This window comes from Lichenostomus cassidix, chromosome 1 (genome assembly GCF_008360975.1).
Source record: "Lichenostomus cassidix isolate B80296 chromosome 1, HeHo_3.0, whole genome shotgun sequence".
In the NCBI taxonomy this organism is placed as follows: domain Eukaryota; kingdom Metazoa; phylum Chordata; class Aves; order Passeriformes; family Meliphagidae; genus Lichenostomus; species Lichenostomus cassidix.
The window spans coordinates 109143079-109162630 of NC_139479.1; the positions used below are offsets into that span (position 1 = coordinate 109143079).

At 41.9% G+C, this 19552-nt stretch overlaps 1 protein-coding gene across 3 annotated transcripts in view; it reads left to right on the plus strand.

The window, feature by feature from the left end:
• The window catches only part of CADM2 (cell adhesion molecule 2), a 558998-nt gene that overhangs the window by 387617 nt on the left and 151829 nt on the right, over positions 1-19552 (plus strand). For all 3 annotated transcript variants that reach the window (XM_085075225.1, XM_085075236.1, XM_085075245.1), the window contains one exon: positions 3625-3774. In XM_085075225.1, the coding sequence (XP_084931351.1) occupies positions 3625-3774 (150 nt within the window). The remainder of the gene's footprint in view (positions 1-3624; positions 3775-19552) is intronic.

Sequence of the window (19552 nt, forward strand, 5' to 3'; positions counted from 1 at the left end):
GTATAAGTAAGAGCTACAGGAGGAAAACTGGAAAGGTGTCTGAGGAAAAATACCAGCATCAGGATAAATCTTCAGTCTGACCCTGGGGCCAAGGAGACTGCTTTAGGTGTGCAAACAGGAATATAAAAAACTGGTAGAGAAGTGGCATCACCTTGGTATTTTTGCCTCCTGTGATGGCAGCAGTGTGGCTGCCAGGTCTGAGCTGCACGCTTCAGAAAGAAGAGGACACATGGAAGAGGCACAGGCTAATTAAAGGATTAGAAAAATGCCATTTCTGCAGAAAGACTTAGGAGCTAAATTTATTTAGATTATCAAAAAGAAGGTTAATGGGTGATATGATCAGTCTTGAAGTGCTTACAAGAGAAATTTGATAAGAGAGGGCTCTTCAGAGCAGGGAAAAGTTGTAAGAGCCAGTGGAAGCTGCATGCTACAGAGAGACAAATTCAGAGTAGGAGTAAATTCTGTGGTTTTGCCTGGACAATGATGGTTCTTGCTCTCTGAAACAAGGTACTGAAGGGGCATAAATTTTCCATTTCTAGGCTTCTCAAGTCAAGGTGGAACGGTTTTGTTAGAGGACATGAACAGAAACAAGGTTGTTCCACAAAGTGCTGTAGATCCTTGGGAATCAGGTGCAGTCTTTAATGGCATAAACCACTTCTTTGACACTTATCCTGCTGTGTTAAAGGGCACAATGTTGATGCTTTCTTTAGTGTTCACCTGTTTCATTTAGGGTTTTACAATCTCCTCCAGTCCTTCCAGCCCCAAAGTTCCTACTTCAGTATCCCAAATTATATGCAGATACAAACACTAGAGTGAATCTCATGATTTTTTTCACTGTCTTTGTTTTTCCATCACTTGCCAATAATTTTTGTCTTCATTAGAGGTGTGCAGTATCCATTCATTTGGTCTTGCTTTATCTATTTATCTCTGTCCTGCACAGGCTCCCTTCCCCTTCTACTTGGGCTTCTTCCTGTATAAAATGTCTCATTTTCTCTGTACCTCTTTCTCCACACTAAGCTTCTCACAAAGCTCTGTGCATCATCTCCAGAAAAACACAGATTCTCTGTTGGCAAGGGATAAGATGAATGTTTCAGTCTTATTTTTATATGCTGAATTAATCCTTGCTTCCAAAGCACCAGCAATCACTAGGCTGGCTAGAGAAAACAAAGTTCTTCTGACCTCTCCAGGTTATGAGATCTAGAGTTTCCATTGATATGGTTGATCAGAATAGTTTTCTTACTGACCAGAGATGAGTCTGGGACTGGGCAGTCATTAGCAAATGATAGACTACATGTACACTGACACCTTCCTGGTAAGAGCTGTGATATCAGACAGAGAATACAGAGTAATTATGGGGAGATCTCCTAACTGTGTTAATAGGGTCCTAAATCATTCCAGCAGGTTTTTTTATTAAGCTACCTCCCATTCCAGTTCTTTAGTGTAAATGAGAGATTCCACTGTGCTAATCTCTGGCACTGGGTTCTTTTTAATGCTTCTTGTATTCAAAAAGTGGTTTAGCCCACATAGACTTCTATTCACAACTCATACTTTAGAAGGTTATTTCTTTGGTAAGTTGTCTGTAATTTAGTGGAAGTAATAACAGGCTGTGTGCATTTTTCTGGATTTTAAAAATTCTAATTTAAATGATAAGCAATTTATGCAATATCTTGAGGTTCCTTGACACATTGGAATTGAAAGAGGAGAAATGGAAGGAAATGACAAATCTTTTCTGGTTTCTTTTTTTTTTTTTTCCCCGTCCTTGTTTATGATTTTCCTCTCATTGTGTATTTCTTAATGTGTGGTTTTCAAGAAGCAGGGTTTGATTAATGAAGTGTCAGATACAGAGGATGTCATGAGAATTTTGGCATTTATTATTTGCAGCATTTAAATTAGCCATGGTGTTTTTAATATTCCTTATTTTTTATTTACTATATCTGTTATGCTGTTGATAGTAAATACCCTCTTAGAGTAAATATGAGTACTCAGTAAATCTTGATCTTTGGAAAGCTGTAGTTGATATTTATATAAAAATTATACCAGTTATTCAGATTTGCATTTTTATGGAAATATTTTATTTATTTCACTGATGTGGGTGCTTATGTTCTACATTTAAGGGCATTGGAATTATCTTATGTAAGGAAGTCAAAATCTGGCTAGAATTACTTTTTTTGCAATAGGTAGGCCATATAGGAGAAGTTCAGCTGTTAATTTTCATCTGTTCTGTTTTATTTAGTACTTCTTTAGTCTGGTCATCTGAAAACATGTATCCCAGATAACAGATTTCCATATTATCATGCTTTTATAGAGAATATGTGCCTCAGTTTAACTTAGTTGGGAGCAACTTTGATGAGAGACACTAAAATAAGATGTTTCTCTGAAGGTTTTCTGCTGGATTTGTGATTCTCCATTGTATCATTAATGGATATTGGATATATTATTTCCTTGATGTGCTTATGACATGTCTATGAGCTTGTTCTCTCCTGTAGGACTGTAGAGAGGTTTTTAATTTCTGACACATCCCACTTGAGTGTCAGTCTTGGCATTATGCTTTGTGTGCAAGCATCTCTACCTACTCTTCAGTGCTTCTTTTTATAGAACCTGTATAAAAAGGAGGAGAAGAAAGAAGCACATATTTGATTTAGAGTATTGGGTTGTCTTTCTTTTGCATTATACCCTAAAATAAATCATATATCTCCTAGATAATGATCATACATTCAGTGATGTGTCTTGTTTATTACTGAAGGTTTTTCCTTCCCCTATCCATGTTAAAAATTACTTCCATGTTTTTTTTCTGTGGTCCCTTCTTGCAGTCCTGTCTGTCAGGTGTTGTGCTGTTTGACAAGGGTTGGGCTATTTTCACACTACATAAACACTTTAGTCTAACTATGCCATTGGAAATGCTTGTGATTCAAGACTCTGACTGATTCTGCTCCTGCATTGTGTAGAGGCATTTGGAAATCTTCCCAGTGACTTTCCAGCAAGCATTTACTGTGATTCATAATGCTCTGAGATAGAATCACAGATGTGAAAGAGACCCACTACATCATCTCCTCCATTTTCATGTGAGATCAGGTTATATTCCCCCTACAGAGTATGCATCAAGCATTATATTAACACCACATTTGCTCTCCAACAACTTTTCCAACCTGACACAGAAAACATCATCCTGAGAGGCCTTTAAAATGTATAAAAAGAAGCAGGGAGTCAAGGTTGCTCCGTCCCTCTGTCTTAAAAACTCTGTGTGGATTTTTATGTTATGCTTTCAGTGATGTTTTCAGCCATGATTTGACTATATTGCCTGTATTACACTGAGATGTCTTTGGGTATGTCTGAGGAGATAAAACTGCAGCGAATTCCTTTGGAACTAAATAGTATGAATTACAGAGGGGGGGGGGAATCCTTATTTCTTAATTCATCAAGCTTTTTCTCAGATACGGGGAATATATTGTAAATGTAATTTTTAAAAAATTTATTGTGCTACCTTTTTTTTTGTCAGACTAGATCGCATTGAATTCCGGGTCTGGCATCTCTGGGAAACTGCTGCAATAAATTCAATCCTACAGCTTAAATATTTTTCTCTTTTTCTGTCTTATTCCTTTCTGCATCCCTCCCCTCCCTCCTCAGGCAGCCAAGGGCAGTTCCCACTCACACAGAACGTCACAGTTGTTGAAGGGGGAACAGCAAATTTGACCTGCAGGGTCGATCAAAATGATAACACCTCCCTCCAGTGGTCAAATCCAGCTCAACAGACGCTGTACTTCGATGACAAGAAAGGTAAATTGTTTCCTGGATTCATTCTTCTGCACTGTTTTTTATAGGAAAGAAATATTTAAAACCATCTCTCTTTAATGTGAATGTGTTTCCTATATATCCTAGGAATAGATTTTTCAGTAATAATTATTATATTTACTTTTTTTGGTTTGGTTGTTTTTTGGATTTTTTAATTTTATTTTTTTAATGAGGGTTCACTGAAATACTCTCTTGCACATAACATTATATTTAAATTTTTAAAGAAAAAGAATACGATTTGAAAGGCTTATTGTAAGATAATTTGGAAAACCCTGTTTCCAAATATCTTGGAAGAGCATTTGTAAATGGCAAGAGGTGGCAAGAGAGGTAGTAGCCCATAAAACTTGTGACTTGTTTTTATTAGTGTGTATGCATAAATATATATTTTTGCATTCATATATATAATCCCACAGTTTGTTTAAAGTGCAGAGCAGTCTGGTTGTTGGTGCAATGCACAGTTGCTGTGGTAGGTGCTCTTAACAGTTTATAAAAACGCTTGGATTTTGTGTCCTGATATTTCCAATGTTTCCACGCACAAATTTTTTTTAAATTTTAGTTAAATAAGAGGAGGAAAAAAGAGAGGTAAACATCCATTCCTTACAAAAAGAAGGGCATTATCTCTGCAGTGGTTTATTTTTCTAGATGCTGATTTGAACTGAAAAAACATTGCATTTTACATAAAAGAATGTTAACATAAAGATTACACTAGATTATATAAAGAAAGTTAGGAGTAATAAATTCATCACTTGTCTTTAAAAGAGGTAAAAGCTTTGGTGTTCATTTCAGTGGTACAGAAGTTCAACAGTTATATTTAATTCTGGTGCTTGAATTTATTTTGAAAGGTGCTACATACTCTAGAACGTATTTTAACAAGTGCAGTTATTACTCTGCTTAAAATTAAAGAACTGCTGTCCAAATGCTTTGCTGAATGATTACAAGACTTTAAAACACCTTGTAGGACTGAAAATGCTTTGTGGATCTGTGCACTTCAATAAAAGAGAATCTAAAACCTGTCATTTTATACCTGCAGAAGCTGCAATCAAAATATGTTTTTTTACTATTAATATAATAGCTGAATAGAATCTCTTGATGGTGTTGAAGTGGTTCCTTTCTCTTTTATCTAATTTCCTGTAGCGTGTAATCATTTGATTTGCAATTTCTTTGAAATCATAAGTACCTTTTCAATGTAGGATTGAAGATGAGAGGTTTATGAGGTGCAAACTTTCCAGCTGTAAGTCCTGTGCTGTGACCTTTGCTCACATGCACCCCTTTATTTTAGCTGCAATCATTAGTGATTTGGGATGGGTAAGAAATGTCTGCAAAACTAAAACCAGAGAGACCTTGTCTGTTGGTAGAGCACATCCATACTCAGAAAATCTATGTCTTTTATTAAAAAAATGACATTTTAGAGGATGCTGAGAAGGACGTGTGAGGACTGCAAATACATTAATTTGAGCATTGTAGCCATTTTGGAGTGAATTGAATTTTCTGTGTGCTTTAGCTAAATCTCTACTTTTACAACAAATAATTAAAGTTTGTATTACTTTTTAATATAATGAATTAAGGCACCAGAATTTGAATGGCATGCAGAGTAGTAAGTACTAGAAGCAATTTATATTCCCCACAGGAAATGTGCAGAGCTGAAGCATGTAAATTTAAGGGACTGCAGTCTTTATTGAACTTTCAGCTTGTCCCAAGACTTGAAGGAATATTTGGTGATTAATTTTATGGAGGAATTACTCTGCCTCTATTACTGATGAAAATAGCTTCATGTGGTCAAGGAAAACTTCAGGTCCTTTAGTTGGAGATGTTAAGTGTTACTTTGGCAATGGTTTGCACTCTGTGTGACATTTCTGGTCTTGAGTACACTGAGGGGAGTGAGCAGAACATCCAACTCCTGTGTGGAAAATGTTCTGCCACTTGTGAAAGTGGAGTTGCAGCTTTCCCTGGCAATTTTTCCAGTGTGTATATGTATGTGTTCGTATAAGTAAAAAAAAGATTTCCTTTACATGCTTTTGATGCTTGTGTTATAGGAGCCAAAGTGGAGAGAGATATTTATCAGTGGTTTTCTCAGGAAATGATGGCAAGTGAAACTGTAAAGGCTTCCCATTTTTTTCTCTCCTCATTTCCCACTTCTCCCAGCCAGGCATACAATTTGGCTATAAAAAAGCAGCTCTCTACTAGAGCTAGTCATTGCATTTAATTTATTGAGAGCAGTGCCTCTGCCAGAGTCTATTCAAACCTGTCTCTTATTGTTAGCCAAAACCAACCTTCAGGTCTTACTCATCCTTTCAACACCGTGAGCATTGCTGTTTAATAGCTATGTTTCTCAAACCCTGAAAATTAATGGAAGCTTGAATAGCTATAAAGTTATATTCTGTGTAGAAAACAGGAGCTTAGACAAGGAGCATCACCAGCAGCCTTTTTATCCATCAGAGCTGAGTAACTCTGGGTGTTGCTATGTTCACAACTAAATCACATTGCTTACTTTGAACTTTACTTCCCTTCAGTAGGTTATTTTCTATTTATACGAATGGCACACATAGGAATGAGAATATATTTCTTTCATGTCTGGAAGCATGAAACAAATCCAAGAAACCTTTTTGTTGATTGCTGTGTATTTTAATAATTATGAGACAGTCAAGCAGTAAAATGAAGGAAGGCATATAAGTGTCAAAAGAGGGTCAACAGTGCAGTAGAATATGAGGGAGGTGAAAGCTGTCAGCATATCGAATAATTAGGGTTAGAAAAGACCTTTAAGATCATCAAGTCCAACCACTGACCTTAGGACCACCACCATATGGCAAAACAGGTGTCAAAAATAGAGCAAATTGTCCATGCAGTGAAAAGCCCTCCCCTGCTGGGCTGTCCTTGGAGGGACCCTTTATGTTCACAGGTCTTTGTCAAGCAATCTGCTTCCCCTGTCTTGCAAAGCCATTTTCTGACCAAAATAGAACTTACTGTGAAAAGGGGAAAAAGAATAACTTAGTAATCTGGAAGGAATGTGCCCTTCACATTCCTGTGCCTTTCCACAAGGGGTTAATTATTAAAAATTAATATTATTATTAAATAATATTTTAATATTATTAAAATGTTTATTAAAAATGGATGACATATGTATTAAGAAAAGCACATCCATGTAATTTTGCATTCTTCTCAGCTGTGAAGCAATCATTGGCATTGCATTTAGGAGTCATTCTCCCCTTTCTGTTCTAGATATTCTGAAGTACAGAAATGCAATGAGCCAAACACACTAATACAAAACCACATAGTTAAAATTGCCCTTCTGCTTCCCCTCTGCTTACCTGTTAGTAAGTGGAGTTTTTTCTCAGCTAGGAGGGTTGTGTGGCTGGTAAAGAACACTTCCACCCCCACCTCCACATCAATTTAATATTTATTTAATATTTATGAAGGACATGAGGACTATTTTTAACTTGAGACATTTCTGGCACTTGGCTTTTACAGCCTTAAAATGATACAGACAGAAAATAGGAGAGCCTTGTTTCAGAAAAGGCAACGCTGTGAATTTAGTGAATGTGAAATCACAGTTCAGAGGTTGTTTCCAGGTCTTCATCACTTGCAGTAGATGATTTTTTTGTTGGTTGTAAATTTAGGCCTAAAATGTGTTTGACTCACTGTGGTGATGGGAATTGGGAGTGGGAAGAAATCCTAATTTCCTACAGGAAATTAAGTTACAGCTTTATTATCTAACCAAGGTGAAACTGTTGGTTCCCTTCCACTCTTTCCTTGACACTCTAAAATGTATTAAGATATGAAGTAACTTTGTCTTCATTATGATTCTGATACAGAGTAGCTAAAATATATGAAAATTGAAATGTTTGATCTGGTGGACTTGGTCTCATTGATGACCTTTCTCCTTCAGGTGTCTCTTTGCTGTCCTTTTTAGTACTTTTGTCTTTTTCTGGTTCTTCTACCTCAGAGATTCAAGGGCATTGTGTATGAATTTGATTTTTAACTCTTTCTCTTTCAAATGAAATATCAAATCTTTACCTGACAGTCAAAAATACTCTATTTAATAAATGAATAAATGCTCCTAAGTGTTAATGAGCTTAACAACCTTGCTTTGGTCTCCCGCCTCCTACTCCCCCAAGAGAATTTTAAAGATTGTGTCTTCCTCCAAAACAGGAATTTACAACTCACCCTAAGCAAGTTCAGATTCTCTGGAAACAAATGCAAATTGCATGTTGCACTTGAAATGAATCTTTCCCTACACAATTTTCAATTAAAATGAATAATTGCCATAGAAACCTCCATATCACTTTATGCACCCAAGTACCTATAATTGCATAGCTGCCTTTGGAAGAAGCACAATGTGCAACAGTGTAGAACTGGCAGATATTATTTTAAATTAATATAGGTTATTTTAGTTTATCTTCACTGGTGTCATTTCTTAAGGATTTTGAGAGGGCAATAAATGCAGAGAGAAATAAATATGAATGCAGAGCTATAAGAAAAAGGCCATAGCATGGAAACACAGAGATATTTGATAAAGAGGAGACTAGAAAGAACCTTTATGCAACTTACTACAGCAACCATCTTCTCATATTCCCATTCAGTAGGGAATGCCGATAAATATGGAGCAGGATATTGAGTTATAAAGGAGGCGTGTACAACTGAACAATGGCTGTTGATACCAAAGGTGTTTCATCTCCTCAATATAAAAATGTGTAATCAGACTATAAAAAGGAAGAGAATCAGTACCTGCTGTGTACATACCTAACAGCTCTGCTCAGTCAGGCGAGTGCAAGTGTGAAATACCTGCTCTCCACCTTAGCAGGCAAGTTTGCAGCTCTGTTGATTGTAAAACAAGAGTGTGTTGACATTAACCCTGATAAATTTGCCACAATTTGACACAGATTTTGAGGAGACGTGCCAGATGCTAATCATAGGTGAGCACATGTCCCCATGCTTTCATCAAGTAGTAGCACTTTCATGTCTTAGTTAAAAATTAGGAAGGATATTCCAACCTCAGGATTACTCATTCCTCAGCAGCAGAATATGTTTCTTTAGATGACCTTTGATTTTTCACATGTAAGAGTACTTGGCATTTATGTAGCTCCCTATCATCTTGAAAAGCTTTCCAAGACAGTGGAGCACTAGGCAAGGGTTGTGAGAGGGCAGTGCACTTGCAAAGCTCTGGAGAGCTTCCCTGATAGGCACAGTGCCTCAGGTGGTCTGGTGGGAACATGTTTGGGTACAGCAGGTGCCCACGAGGCTCAGCATTTGCTCCTTCTCAGGGTGGCACTATTGTGATGGAACTTTTGTGTGAGTTTAGAGAGAGGACGTGGCTCTCTTCAAACCATCGTGGCTGTTTGGGTGCCCAGCTGTGCTATCAGCTTCATGAAAACAGCTCCTGATCTTTTTCTTTCTCAACAGAAAGATATGTAGCAGGAGGCTGAAATTCACAGTGCACAAGGCATGGGATTTTAATTGCAGTGTTATGTATGTATGTTAGCTTAAAAGGATTCATTAGTGCAGAGAAATTTCTTACTGTAGCACTAAAATCAAAGTGGTGATTGAATTGCCATACACAAAGTCCCTTCAGGTATGAAAATCCTGTCTCTCTGGTGTTAGAGACACAGAACTCTTTCCTAGATAGCTGTATCTATCCTTTGACTGGTTTTGTGGCAGCCAGGCTCTGGCTATTGAATTTATGTATAAACCGAATCTACGCCATTCTATAGTGACTCAGCCTCAGATTCTAATCTACATAAACAAGCAGAGGTACTTGTGAGTTACAAAAATAATTTGAGGATATTTCTGATTGAGGGGAAATGGTGAACTTACCTCTTGTAGACATTTAATGATTCTAGTAAGCAGTAGAATTTAAGATGTAGGTGTGCATGTAGACAAAAGGAACAGGCTTGTACAAAACATGAGTCAGAGAAGCAAAGAAAATAATGTTTCTTTCTGCAGTAGAAAGGAAAGTAGAACATCCATGCTTTAAATTAGTTATGCAGACAGGGAGGCAGACGAGCTGTTTTGTTGGGAGGACTGAGAGCATTAGCATTTAGGTAATGTGAAATTGAGTAGCAATGATGAATGGACTCACGTCTGCACCTTCACATGCTCTGCTTCCTGTTACATAATTGAGTGGAGATGGTGTCAGACAGGAGATGATGACCAAGCTTAACCCCATCCTAGGGTACACATATAAATTAAAGATTCACTGTTACTTAGAGTTTAATAGACCCTTTCAAGGAGAGAATGCCTTGTAGTCAACCTGTGAAGTAGCATGAAAGGTAATGGGAAAAATGCAAGAAAACTGTACAGATGATTATTGAGAGAATATTATACAGGCAGAAAAGTTTGGGGGAAGTTATACAGATGGACAGGATTTTATTTTATCTTCTTTTTTTTTTTTTTTCTCCCTGAGCAGAATAGCAATAGTTTGTAAATGCTTTATAATATTTGGGAAGTTTCTAGGGTTTCATACAAAAAACTGTATGAGATAGAAATCCAATTTTCCCAAAGAAGTCTCCCTAATATTTTAGACTATTTTAGGATAGTCATTACAAGATACATAGTTGAGTTTACTTTTTTGTTGGTCAGATCTGTTGACTTCACAACTTTACCAGACAAATATCAGTATCAGTCTGGCCAGCTCTTATTTTTCCTTGAGGCCCACAGGATGACATACAGGGATAGATAACCTGGGTTTAAGTCTTTCAGCTGCAATTTTGTTTCTTACTAATGGGTTCTTGTGTTCATTCACTCCCCTGTAAGGGGGTAGGGGAGAGAATCAGCAGGGCAAAACCAAGAAAAAGTTAGGAATCAAGGTTAAGAGAGCTTAACAAGTGAAGGAACTGGGAATAAAAAATTCGAAGTAATGTAAAGGCAGTCCCTGTCTCCATCCCACCAGCAGACCAACACACCAGCCAGTCTCTAAGCAATTCCTACTTGGGGAAAACAACTGCCAGGTTTTAGTGCCGTGTTGTATGGAATATCCCTTGGTCAGTGTTGGTCAGCAGTCCTGGCTGTGTGCCCTCCCAGCCTCTTGGCCACCCCCAGCCTGCTCACTTTGGGTTCAGAAGGAAACAAAGACACTGTGCAAGCACTGCTCAGCAGTGACCAGAGCACTGATGTGTTTGCCATACTGTTTTGGTCATGAACCCAAAAAACAGAGCCACGTGGGCTGCTATGAAGAAAAATAATTCCATCCCTACCAAACCCAATACAGCTTCCCCCTGAGTCAGGGATAGGAAACAACCTTATGTGGTTTTGGATGGTTGTTCCTTAGTGCTCCAGGGAAAGTAAGAAGCTGTCTTAGAGCTTTTCAGATCAAGAAGTGTCTCACTTTATCCTTAAACCCCACAGTTTCAAAAGAGGTTGCCACTTTTGAAACCTGGCGTGCTTGTGTTCATGCATCTTAAAAAAGATAATGTGATAAAAGAGAGTCAGGAGTCTGTTAAAATAGCTTGACAGTTATTGTCTGCATGAATATGAAAATTACATTTTAAAAATGTATTACAATGCATTAGAATATTATTTCATTGCAATAAATTAGTAGAACTACTCCCACTTACAGCATTTATTTTTTCATTTCATAGCAGAATTATGGGAGTAAATGGCCGTATTGTAGAGATGGTTAGAAAGTGTAGGAGTTTGCATTATATTGTGCTGAAGTGTGGGTATGTGCAGAAATTAAGTTTACCAGCACTCAAGCTAAATGGAGAATGAAGCTGATACATTGGAATATGATGAATTGAAGCAGTAGTTGTGATGACACTGCTAAGATTACTCTGTAATGAAGTTTCATGATACTCAGGCTGCTGGCTATTTTTGTTTTAAATAGCAAAGAATCTTTTACGGGTGAGAATTCCCTCTTTTGAGGGGGGGCGAAGTTCAAAAGAGGCGCAAAGAGGAATTTCACATATCTGCCCTCTCTGCACTAGTTGTTTACATGGATGAGCCAAACTTCCTGGGATTTCTGAAGAAAATGGACCTGCTGCATTAAATTCTGAACCCGGAGGGTTTTTTGAGACGACTCTTGGAGCAAACGATAGCGAAGAGCAATTTGAGCGCAGAGAAGGGCAAGTGGGACAATGCGCTGGCGATGATAAGCGGTGGATCCCAGAGCAGTTGAGCTCAGCATTGTACATCATGAGAAACGTGAAGGTAGGCAGAAAAAGACATTTTGTTTTTAATCAGGAACACGGAGAACAGTGTTCCTTAGGGAGGGTGAAGGTTATTTTTTTGGAGAAGCTAGGTGACAGGCAAGAGTGCTGATTGTTATATCACAGTGTGTTCAGTACAGCAGAGTTATAGGAATAAGAGAATCACCAGACAGGCCAGAACCTGAATTTTTTGTCATATAAGTGATTGTTAAATCCAAGGAAATTTAACTATGGAGAACAGAACGAACTGACTTTGCAAGGGATAACTGATATTTGGAGCTATGGTGAAAATTTTGCTTCTCAAAGGAAAACAGCAGCAGTAGAAAAAGTTGAAGTGCAAATGTTTAGAAATGGCCTCTCAGTATATAAATGAATAGCTTTAGGATAAATGCATAAAAATATTTATGATTAAAAGGGCAATCATGGAACATTCAGCTATTCCCTAGACAGAAATGTGTGATGTTGGATATAGAAGCAAGAAAAAATCTACACTACAAGTATAGTCATGACTTTGCATCTGGAGGGCAAAACTCTTCCAAGGGCAAGGCAGAAACCTCTGAAAATATGACAGTATCTGCATGGCACAGTGCCATGAAGAGACATCTGAGCTATTGCACCTAAGCTATTGCAGTCAGGTCTGTCCAGATTCCACAAGTTTTCTCCAAGCAAATTAGATCAGCTGAAAAGAACAACCTTTTTAGGATGGCTTATACACATGGATGTAACTTTAACACATTTAAAATTTAAGGTTCTGGACCACTCTGGGTAGTGGTACTGGAAGCAGTCAATCAAAAGCTGGCTTTGAAACAGGAACTGAAATGAAATGCAATATAATCTGAGCAGCCCTACACTAACAGCCGGTGGTACAGTCACAGCCATTCCAGCTGCTTTTAAAAGGGTTAACATGGAGATTAACTATCAGTCTGTAAACGCTGGAGGAATAAAAACACAGCAGGTCAAGGAGAAATGTAGTTCAGAAGAGCAATTCGACAACATATTTTTAGAGAATTACCCAAGTGTATGGAAAAGAACTCCAAAGGATATGACTGAAGGACAGCGACTGCCAGGTAGAAAAATAGTAATGGAATAGGAAAAGCCTCTTCTATCAGCATGATTCAGAATTCCCATTCTGCATTTCCTAGGCCTGAGACAACTGGATTGATTCCAAACCCTGCCCAGAACCTGGTTTGATAACAGAGCTGTGCCTGTGGACTCCAGCCCTGTGCCCTCTGAAATTACAGCTTCTCTGAGGAGGTGGAGGCTTGCCAGATTGTGGAAATGTTTCCATATTGCTCAGGCAATTAGGGCAGAGACGTCCCAAAGCTGCTGTGTCCCCACAATGTTGTATTAGCAGGGTTTAGGAGTCTGTTGGCTCAGGGAGATAATTCCTCTCCAAGTTCGAGCTGCTGGAGCACGGTGAGGGTGAACATCTCTGTAGCAGCCTTGTCTCTGCACATTTAGCAGGGGTGAAGACAGCTTGGGTCTTTTTTCACTGGCATGTTAAATACATGTATAATATACCTGCTGAAACAAATTTGTAAAAGATGGGTGCTAAATCTGACTCAAATTTTTGAATGTCTCCTGTACATTACATCCACACCTTATCAGTGAATGCAAATCCTGTTATATTACCCAAAACAGAATACCATGTTTACATTTCCACCAGCAGTGAAAAACAAAGCCAGTTTTTACCAACTCTAACATCAGATGTTATGAAGCCAATCCAAAAGCCAGATGAGTAGCTTACAGGAGGATCTCAGTATTAAGGTCAAGCAAGCTGAGGATTTTAATATATCCAAAGGTTTAAATAAAGGCAGTAGATGTATGCTTTCATGGTGCCTGGGTATGAGCTGTTACCAGCTGCTAACGACCCACCCCGCATGACAGGCAATGGGCCATCAGGGACCCACCGTGTGACTCATGGACTTATCTCATCCCATTGTGAGATGCTCTGCCCAGGAGGGAGGAACCAGGTGTTCCCACGTGGATATAACCTGGCCCTGGAACTGCCTGAGCTAGCCCTGTCTACTGGGTTCCCAGAGGACCAGAGCTACCACTGGATCTTCAGCTGGAGACTAGACCTTCACAGGATCACAGCTTCAACTGGACTACTTCAGTTGGACTGCTACTACCACCCTAACAGGGTGTTAGGTTGTATCTGACTTTGTCAGTGCTTTTCCTTGTATTATTTCACTTATTTTTAATTTCAATCTTGACTTGTGATCTCCCACTGGTTTGTTATCAAACCAACACATATTTTGGCGCCCAACGTGGGGCACGAACCTGAGGAAACTCAGAAATCCTATCACCATGATGCTCAGCTTATCTATATGGGTACTGTATCTCGCTCTCTATATTTTTCCTCAAATGGGAAACTATCTGCCTGTCATAGTGCTCCTGTTGCGACCAGGGAATGGCATGAGAATTGCTCTATTGGTTTATTATGCCTATTGTATGATAACCTGTGAGGCGATGAATACCATTCGGAACATATACTCAGTTTTGTCTGCCTGGCCTAATCTGAGCCACTACGTCTGGGACCTCCTCAGCAATCGCACCCACCCTATGGGGTTAGGAGGAGAGAGCGGTTTCTTCCAGCCTTTCAGGTCAGGCACAGCCTTTTCTGAGGATATTGAGTTCTCTCTGGATGCTAGGGATGGCATAATCTTTTTGTTAGTTCTGTTTTCTTTGACCAGCACCGTGTACCTCATGCTGCAGATCAGGAAAATATTTTGTCTTCTTGCGGAGGAGAAACAAAGCAAATCAAAACAGCCAAAGCCCGTAGCAGTTGCCCCCGTCCAGAAAAAGAAATCCAAGAGCAAATCAGTCCGCATAGCGACTGATGAGGATGCAGCAGGACCATTTCACCCAGCAGAAGAGACAGAGCCGGAGATCATCACTCGCTCTCTATCCCTGGGGGAGCTGCGGGACCTACGGAGGGAATTCACTCGGCAGGCAAACGAGTCCATCTTGACCTGGCTGCTCCGCATCTGGGATGCCGCTGCTAATGACACCATTCTGGATGGAAGTGAGGCCAGGCAACTGGGATCCCTGTCCCAGGATGTGGTTATTGACCAGGGGATTGGGAAAACCCAGGAAACTCTCAGCCTCTGGCGGAGATTGCTGGCGAGTGTACGGGACAGATACCTCTGCAAAGAAGACCTCCAGATGCACCAGAGAAAATGGAACACAATAGAACAAGGTATCCGATGCCTGAGGGAATTGGCCGTACTAGAGATCATTTTCTCGGACAACGAGAGATTCCCCAAGAGCCCAGATAATGTCCAGTGCACTTCACAAATGTGGCTAAGATTCGCGCGGCTCGGACCAGAGATATACTCTCGTTACCTGGCAACACTGCAGTGGAGGGAAGGCGAAGACCAGGTGGGCGTGTTAGCAAACAAACTGAGAATCTACGAGGACACTGTCACCGCTCCACTACGTACCCAGGTCTCATCGGTAGAAACAAACCTGGCCGCGCAAGTCCGGAGCTTAATTGAAGAGAATCAGAAACTAAGGAAAGAGCTCAAAGAAGGATTTTTCCATGTCACACCGAAACCAACCCGAGTCTCTGCTATCAGGAGCAGACGTCCCCCAGCCAAGGAAAGAAGACAAACTCCACGACGTGACCTCTGGTTTTTCCTTCAGGAGCATGGGGAAGACATGAGAAAGTGGGATAGGAAACCCATCTCCTCCTTAGCAGCCCGGGTACGTGAATTGAAAAAAGAAACATCAACTTCAGGAGGCTCATCTAGGTACAACACTGCCCCAGTCTCTTATGGACAGAACTCCAGACAGAATGGAAGTGATAATATGACTGATCCACTTGAAGGGACCTCAGGAACACTTTTACAGGAGAAGAACATCGTGCACCAAAAACAGGATTAGAGGAGCCCTGCCTCTAGCCAGGTAGAGGAAAGGGACAATCGGATCTATTGGACTGTGTGGATCCGATGGCCTGGCACGTCTGACCCACAAAGATACACGGCTTTGGTTGATACCGGCGCTCAGTGCACCCTGATGCCATCCAGCTATGTGGGGACTGAATCCATTTCTATTTCTGGGGTGACAGGAGGATCCCAGCAGCTGACTGTACTGGAAGCTGAAGTGAGTTTAACTGGGAATGAGTGGCAGAAACACCCCATTGTGACTGGTCCAGACGCCCCATGCATCCTCGGCATAGATTATCTCAGGAGTGGATATTTCAAGGACCCGAAGGGACATCGCTGGGCTGTTGGGATAGCAGCCGTAGAGACAGAAGACATAAGACAACTGAATACCCTGCCTGGTCTCTCAGATAACCCGTCTGCTGTAGGACTACTGAGAATTGAAGAACAGCGGGTACCAATTGCTACAGCAACAGTGCATCGCCGGCAATACCGCACTGACAGAGACTCCGTGGCCCCCATCCATAAGATGATTCGGGATCTGGAGAGCCAAGGGGTGGTCAGCAAGGCTCACTCACCCTTTAACAGCCCCATATGGCCAGTGCGTAAGTCCAGTGAAGAATGGAGACTGACGGTGGATTACCGTGGCCTGAATGAAGTCACACCACCACTGAGTGCTGCTGTACCGGACATGTTGGAACTTCAGTATGAGCTGGAATCCAAAGCAGCAAAGTGGTATGCGACCATTGATATTGCCAATGCCTTTTTCTCCATTCCTCTGGCAGCAGAGTGCAGGCCTCAGTTTGCTTTCACCTGGAGAGGTGTGCAGTACACGTGGAACCGACTGCCCCAGGGGTGGAAGCACAGTCCCACCATCTGCCATGGACTTATCCAGGCTGCACTGGAAAAGGGTGAGGCTCCAGAACATCTGCAGTATATTGATGACATCATTGTGTGGGGGGACACAGCAACGGAAGTATTTGGGAAAGGAGAGAAAATCATCAGAATTCTCCTGGAAGCCGGTTTTGCCATCAAGAAGAGTAAAGTCAAGGGACCTGCCCGAGAGATCCAGTTCCTGGGAGTAAAGTGGCAAGACGGACGGCGTCAGATTCCTTCTGAGGTCATCAATAAGATCATCGCGATGTCTCCACCAACCAACAAGAAGGAGACACAAGCCTTCCTAGGCGCCATAGGCTTTTGGAGAATGCACGTCCCTGAGTACAGCCAGATCGTGAGTCCTCTCTACCTCATAACCCGCAAGAAGAACGATTTCCACTGGGGCCCTGAACAGCAGCAAGCCTTCACCCAGATCAAACAGGAGATCGCTCATGCGGTAGCCCTGGGACCAGTCAGGACAGGACCAGAGGTAAAGAATGTGCTTTACTCTGCAGCCGGGAGCCATGGTCTGTCCTGGAGCCTTTGGCAGAAGGTGCCTGGCGAGACCCGAGGTCAACCACTGGGATTCTGGAGTCGAAGTTACAGAGGGTCTGAAGTCAACTACACTCCCACCGAGAAAGAAATCTTGGCAGCTTACGAAGGAGTCCAAGCCGCCTCAGAGGTGATCGGCACAGAAACACAACTTCTCCTTGCACCCCGACAGCCAGTGCTGGGGTGGATGTTCAAGGGAAGGGTTCCCTCTACCCACCATGCCACTGATGCCACGTGGAGCAATTGGATTGCCCTCATCACACAGCGCGCCCGTATTGGAAACCCGAATCGCCCTGGGATTCTGGAAATCATAACAAACTGGCCTGAAGGTGAGACTTTTAAATTATCTTCAGAAGAAGCAGAGGAGCAAGTAGCACGTGCTGAGGAAGCACCCCGTATAACGAGCTGCCGGAGAGTGAAAGACGCTATGCCCTCTTCACCGATGGGTCCTGCCGAATTGTAGGCGCAGATCGGAAATGGAAAGCTGCAGTATGGAGCCCCACACGACAAGCTGTACAGGCTACCGAGGGACAAGGTGGATCGAGTCAGGTCGCAGAGCTTAAAGCCATCCAACTGGCTTTGGATATTGCCGAACGAGAGAAATGGCCAAAGCTCTATCTCTACACTGACTCCTGGATGGTAGCCAACGCGCTATGGGGATGGTTAGATCGCTGGAGAAAAGCTAACTGGCAGCGCAGAGGAAAACCCATCTGGGCCGCTGAGATTTGGCAGGACATCGCCGCCCGGGCAGAAAAGCTGACCGTGAAAGTTCGACACGTGGATGCACATGTACCCAAGAGTCGGGCTAATGAAGAGCATCGTAACAACGAGCAGGTGGACCGAGCTGCCAAGGTGGAAGTGTCACAGGTGGATCTGGACTGGCAGCACAAAGGAGAATTATTTCTAGCTAGTTGGGCCCATGATGCCTCTGGTCATCAAGGGAGAGATGCGACATACAGGTGGGCTCGTGACCGAGGGGTGGACTTGACCATGGACAACATCTCACAGGTCATCCACAGCTGTGAGACCTGCGCTGCAATCAAACAGGCCAAGCGGGTGAAGCCTCTGTGGTATGGTGGATGATGGTCAAAGTACAGGTATGGGGAAGTATGGCAAGTTGACTACATCACACTTCCCCAAACCCGCCAAGGAAAGCGCTACGTGTTGACCATGGTGGAAGCAACCACGGGATGGTTAGAGACCTACCCTGTGCCTCATGCTACTGCCCGGAACACCATCTTGGGTCTGGAAAAGCAAGTCCTGTGGAGACATGGTACCCCTGAGAGAATCGAGTCTGACAATGGAACCCATTTCAAGAATGTCCTCATAAGCACCTGGGCTAGAGAACACGGAATTGAATGGATATACCATATCCCCTATCATGCACCAGCTGCCGGGAAAGTTGAACGGTGCAACGGACTACTTAAGACAACTTTGAAGGCACTTGGCGGGGGAACCTTCAAAAATTGGGAACTGAACTTAGCAAAGGCCACCTGGATGGTTAATACAAGGGGTTCTATCAATCGAGCCGGTCCTGCCGAGTCCGAACCTTTGCACACAGTGGATGGAGATAAAGTCCCTGTGGTACACGTAAGAGGTTTTTTAGGAAAGACTGGTTGGATTAGTCCCACCTCAGGGAAAGGCAAACCCATCCGTGGAGTGGTTTTTGCCCAAGGACCTGGTTATACTTGGTGGGTGATGCAGGCAGATGGAGAAACCCGTTGTGTCCCACAAGGAGACCTTATCTTAAGTGAGAACTGTGTAGATGGTAATAGAATAAGGGGTGGATAATGTCCTAGGTTGCAATATAGATGTAGTTAAGTATTCTATTACCACCAGCTGTGGGCCATTAGCTGCTATCACCCACTCCGGATGACAGGCAATGGGCCATCCGTTAGCTGTTACCAGCTGCTAACGACCCACCCCGCATGACAGGCAATGGGCCATCAGGGACCCACCGTGTGACTCATGGACTTATCTCATCCCATTGTGAGATGCTCTGCCCAGGAGGGAGGAACCAGGTGTTCCCACGTGGATATAACCTGGCCCTGGAACTGCCTGAGCCAGCCCTGTCTACTGGGTTCCCAGAGGACCAGAGCTACCACTGGATCTTCAGCTGGAGACTAGACCTTCACAGGATCATCGCTTCAACTGGACTACTTCAGTTGGACTGCTACTACCACCCTAACAGGGTGTTAGGTTGTATCTGACTTTGTCAGTGCTTTTCCTTGTATTATTTCACTTATTTTTAATTTCAATCTTGACTTGTGATCTCCCACTGGTTTGTTATCAAACCAACACACTGGGTGT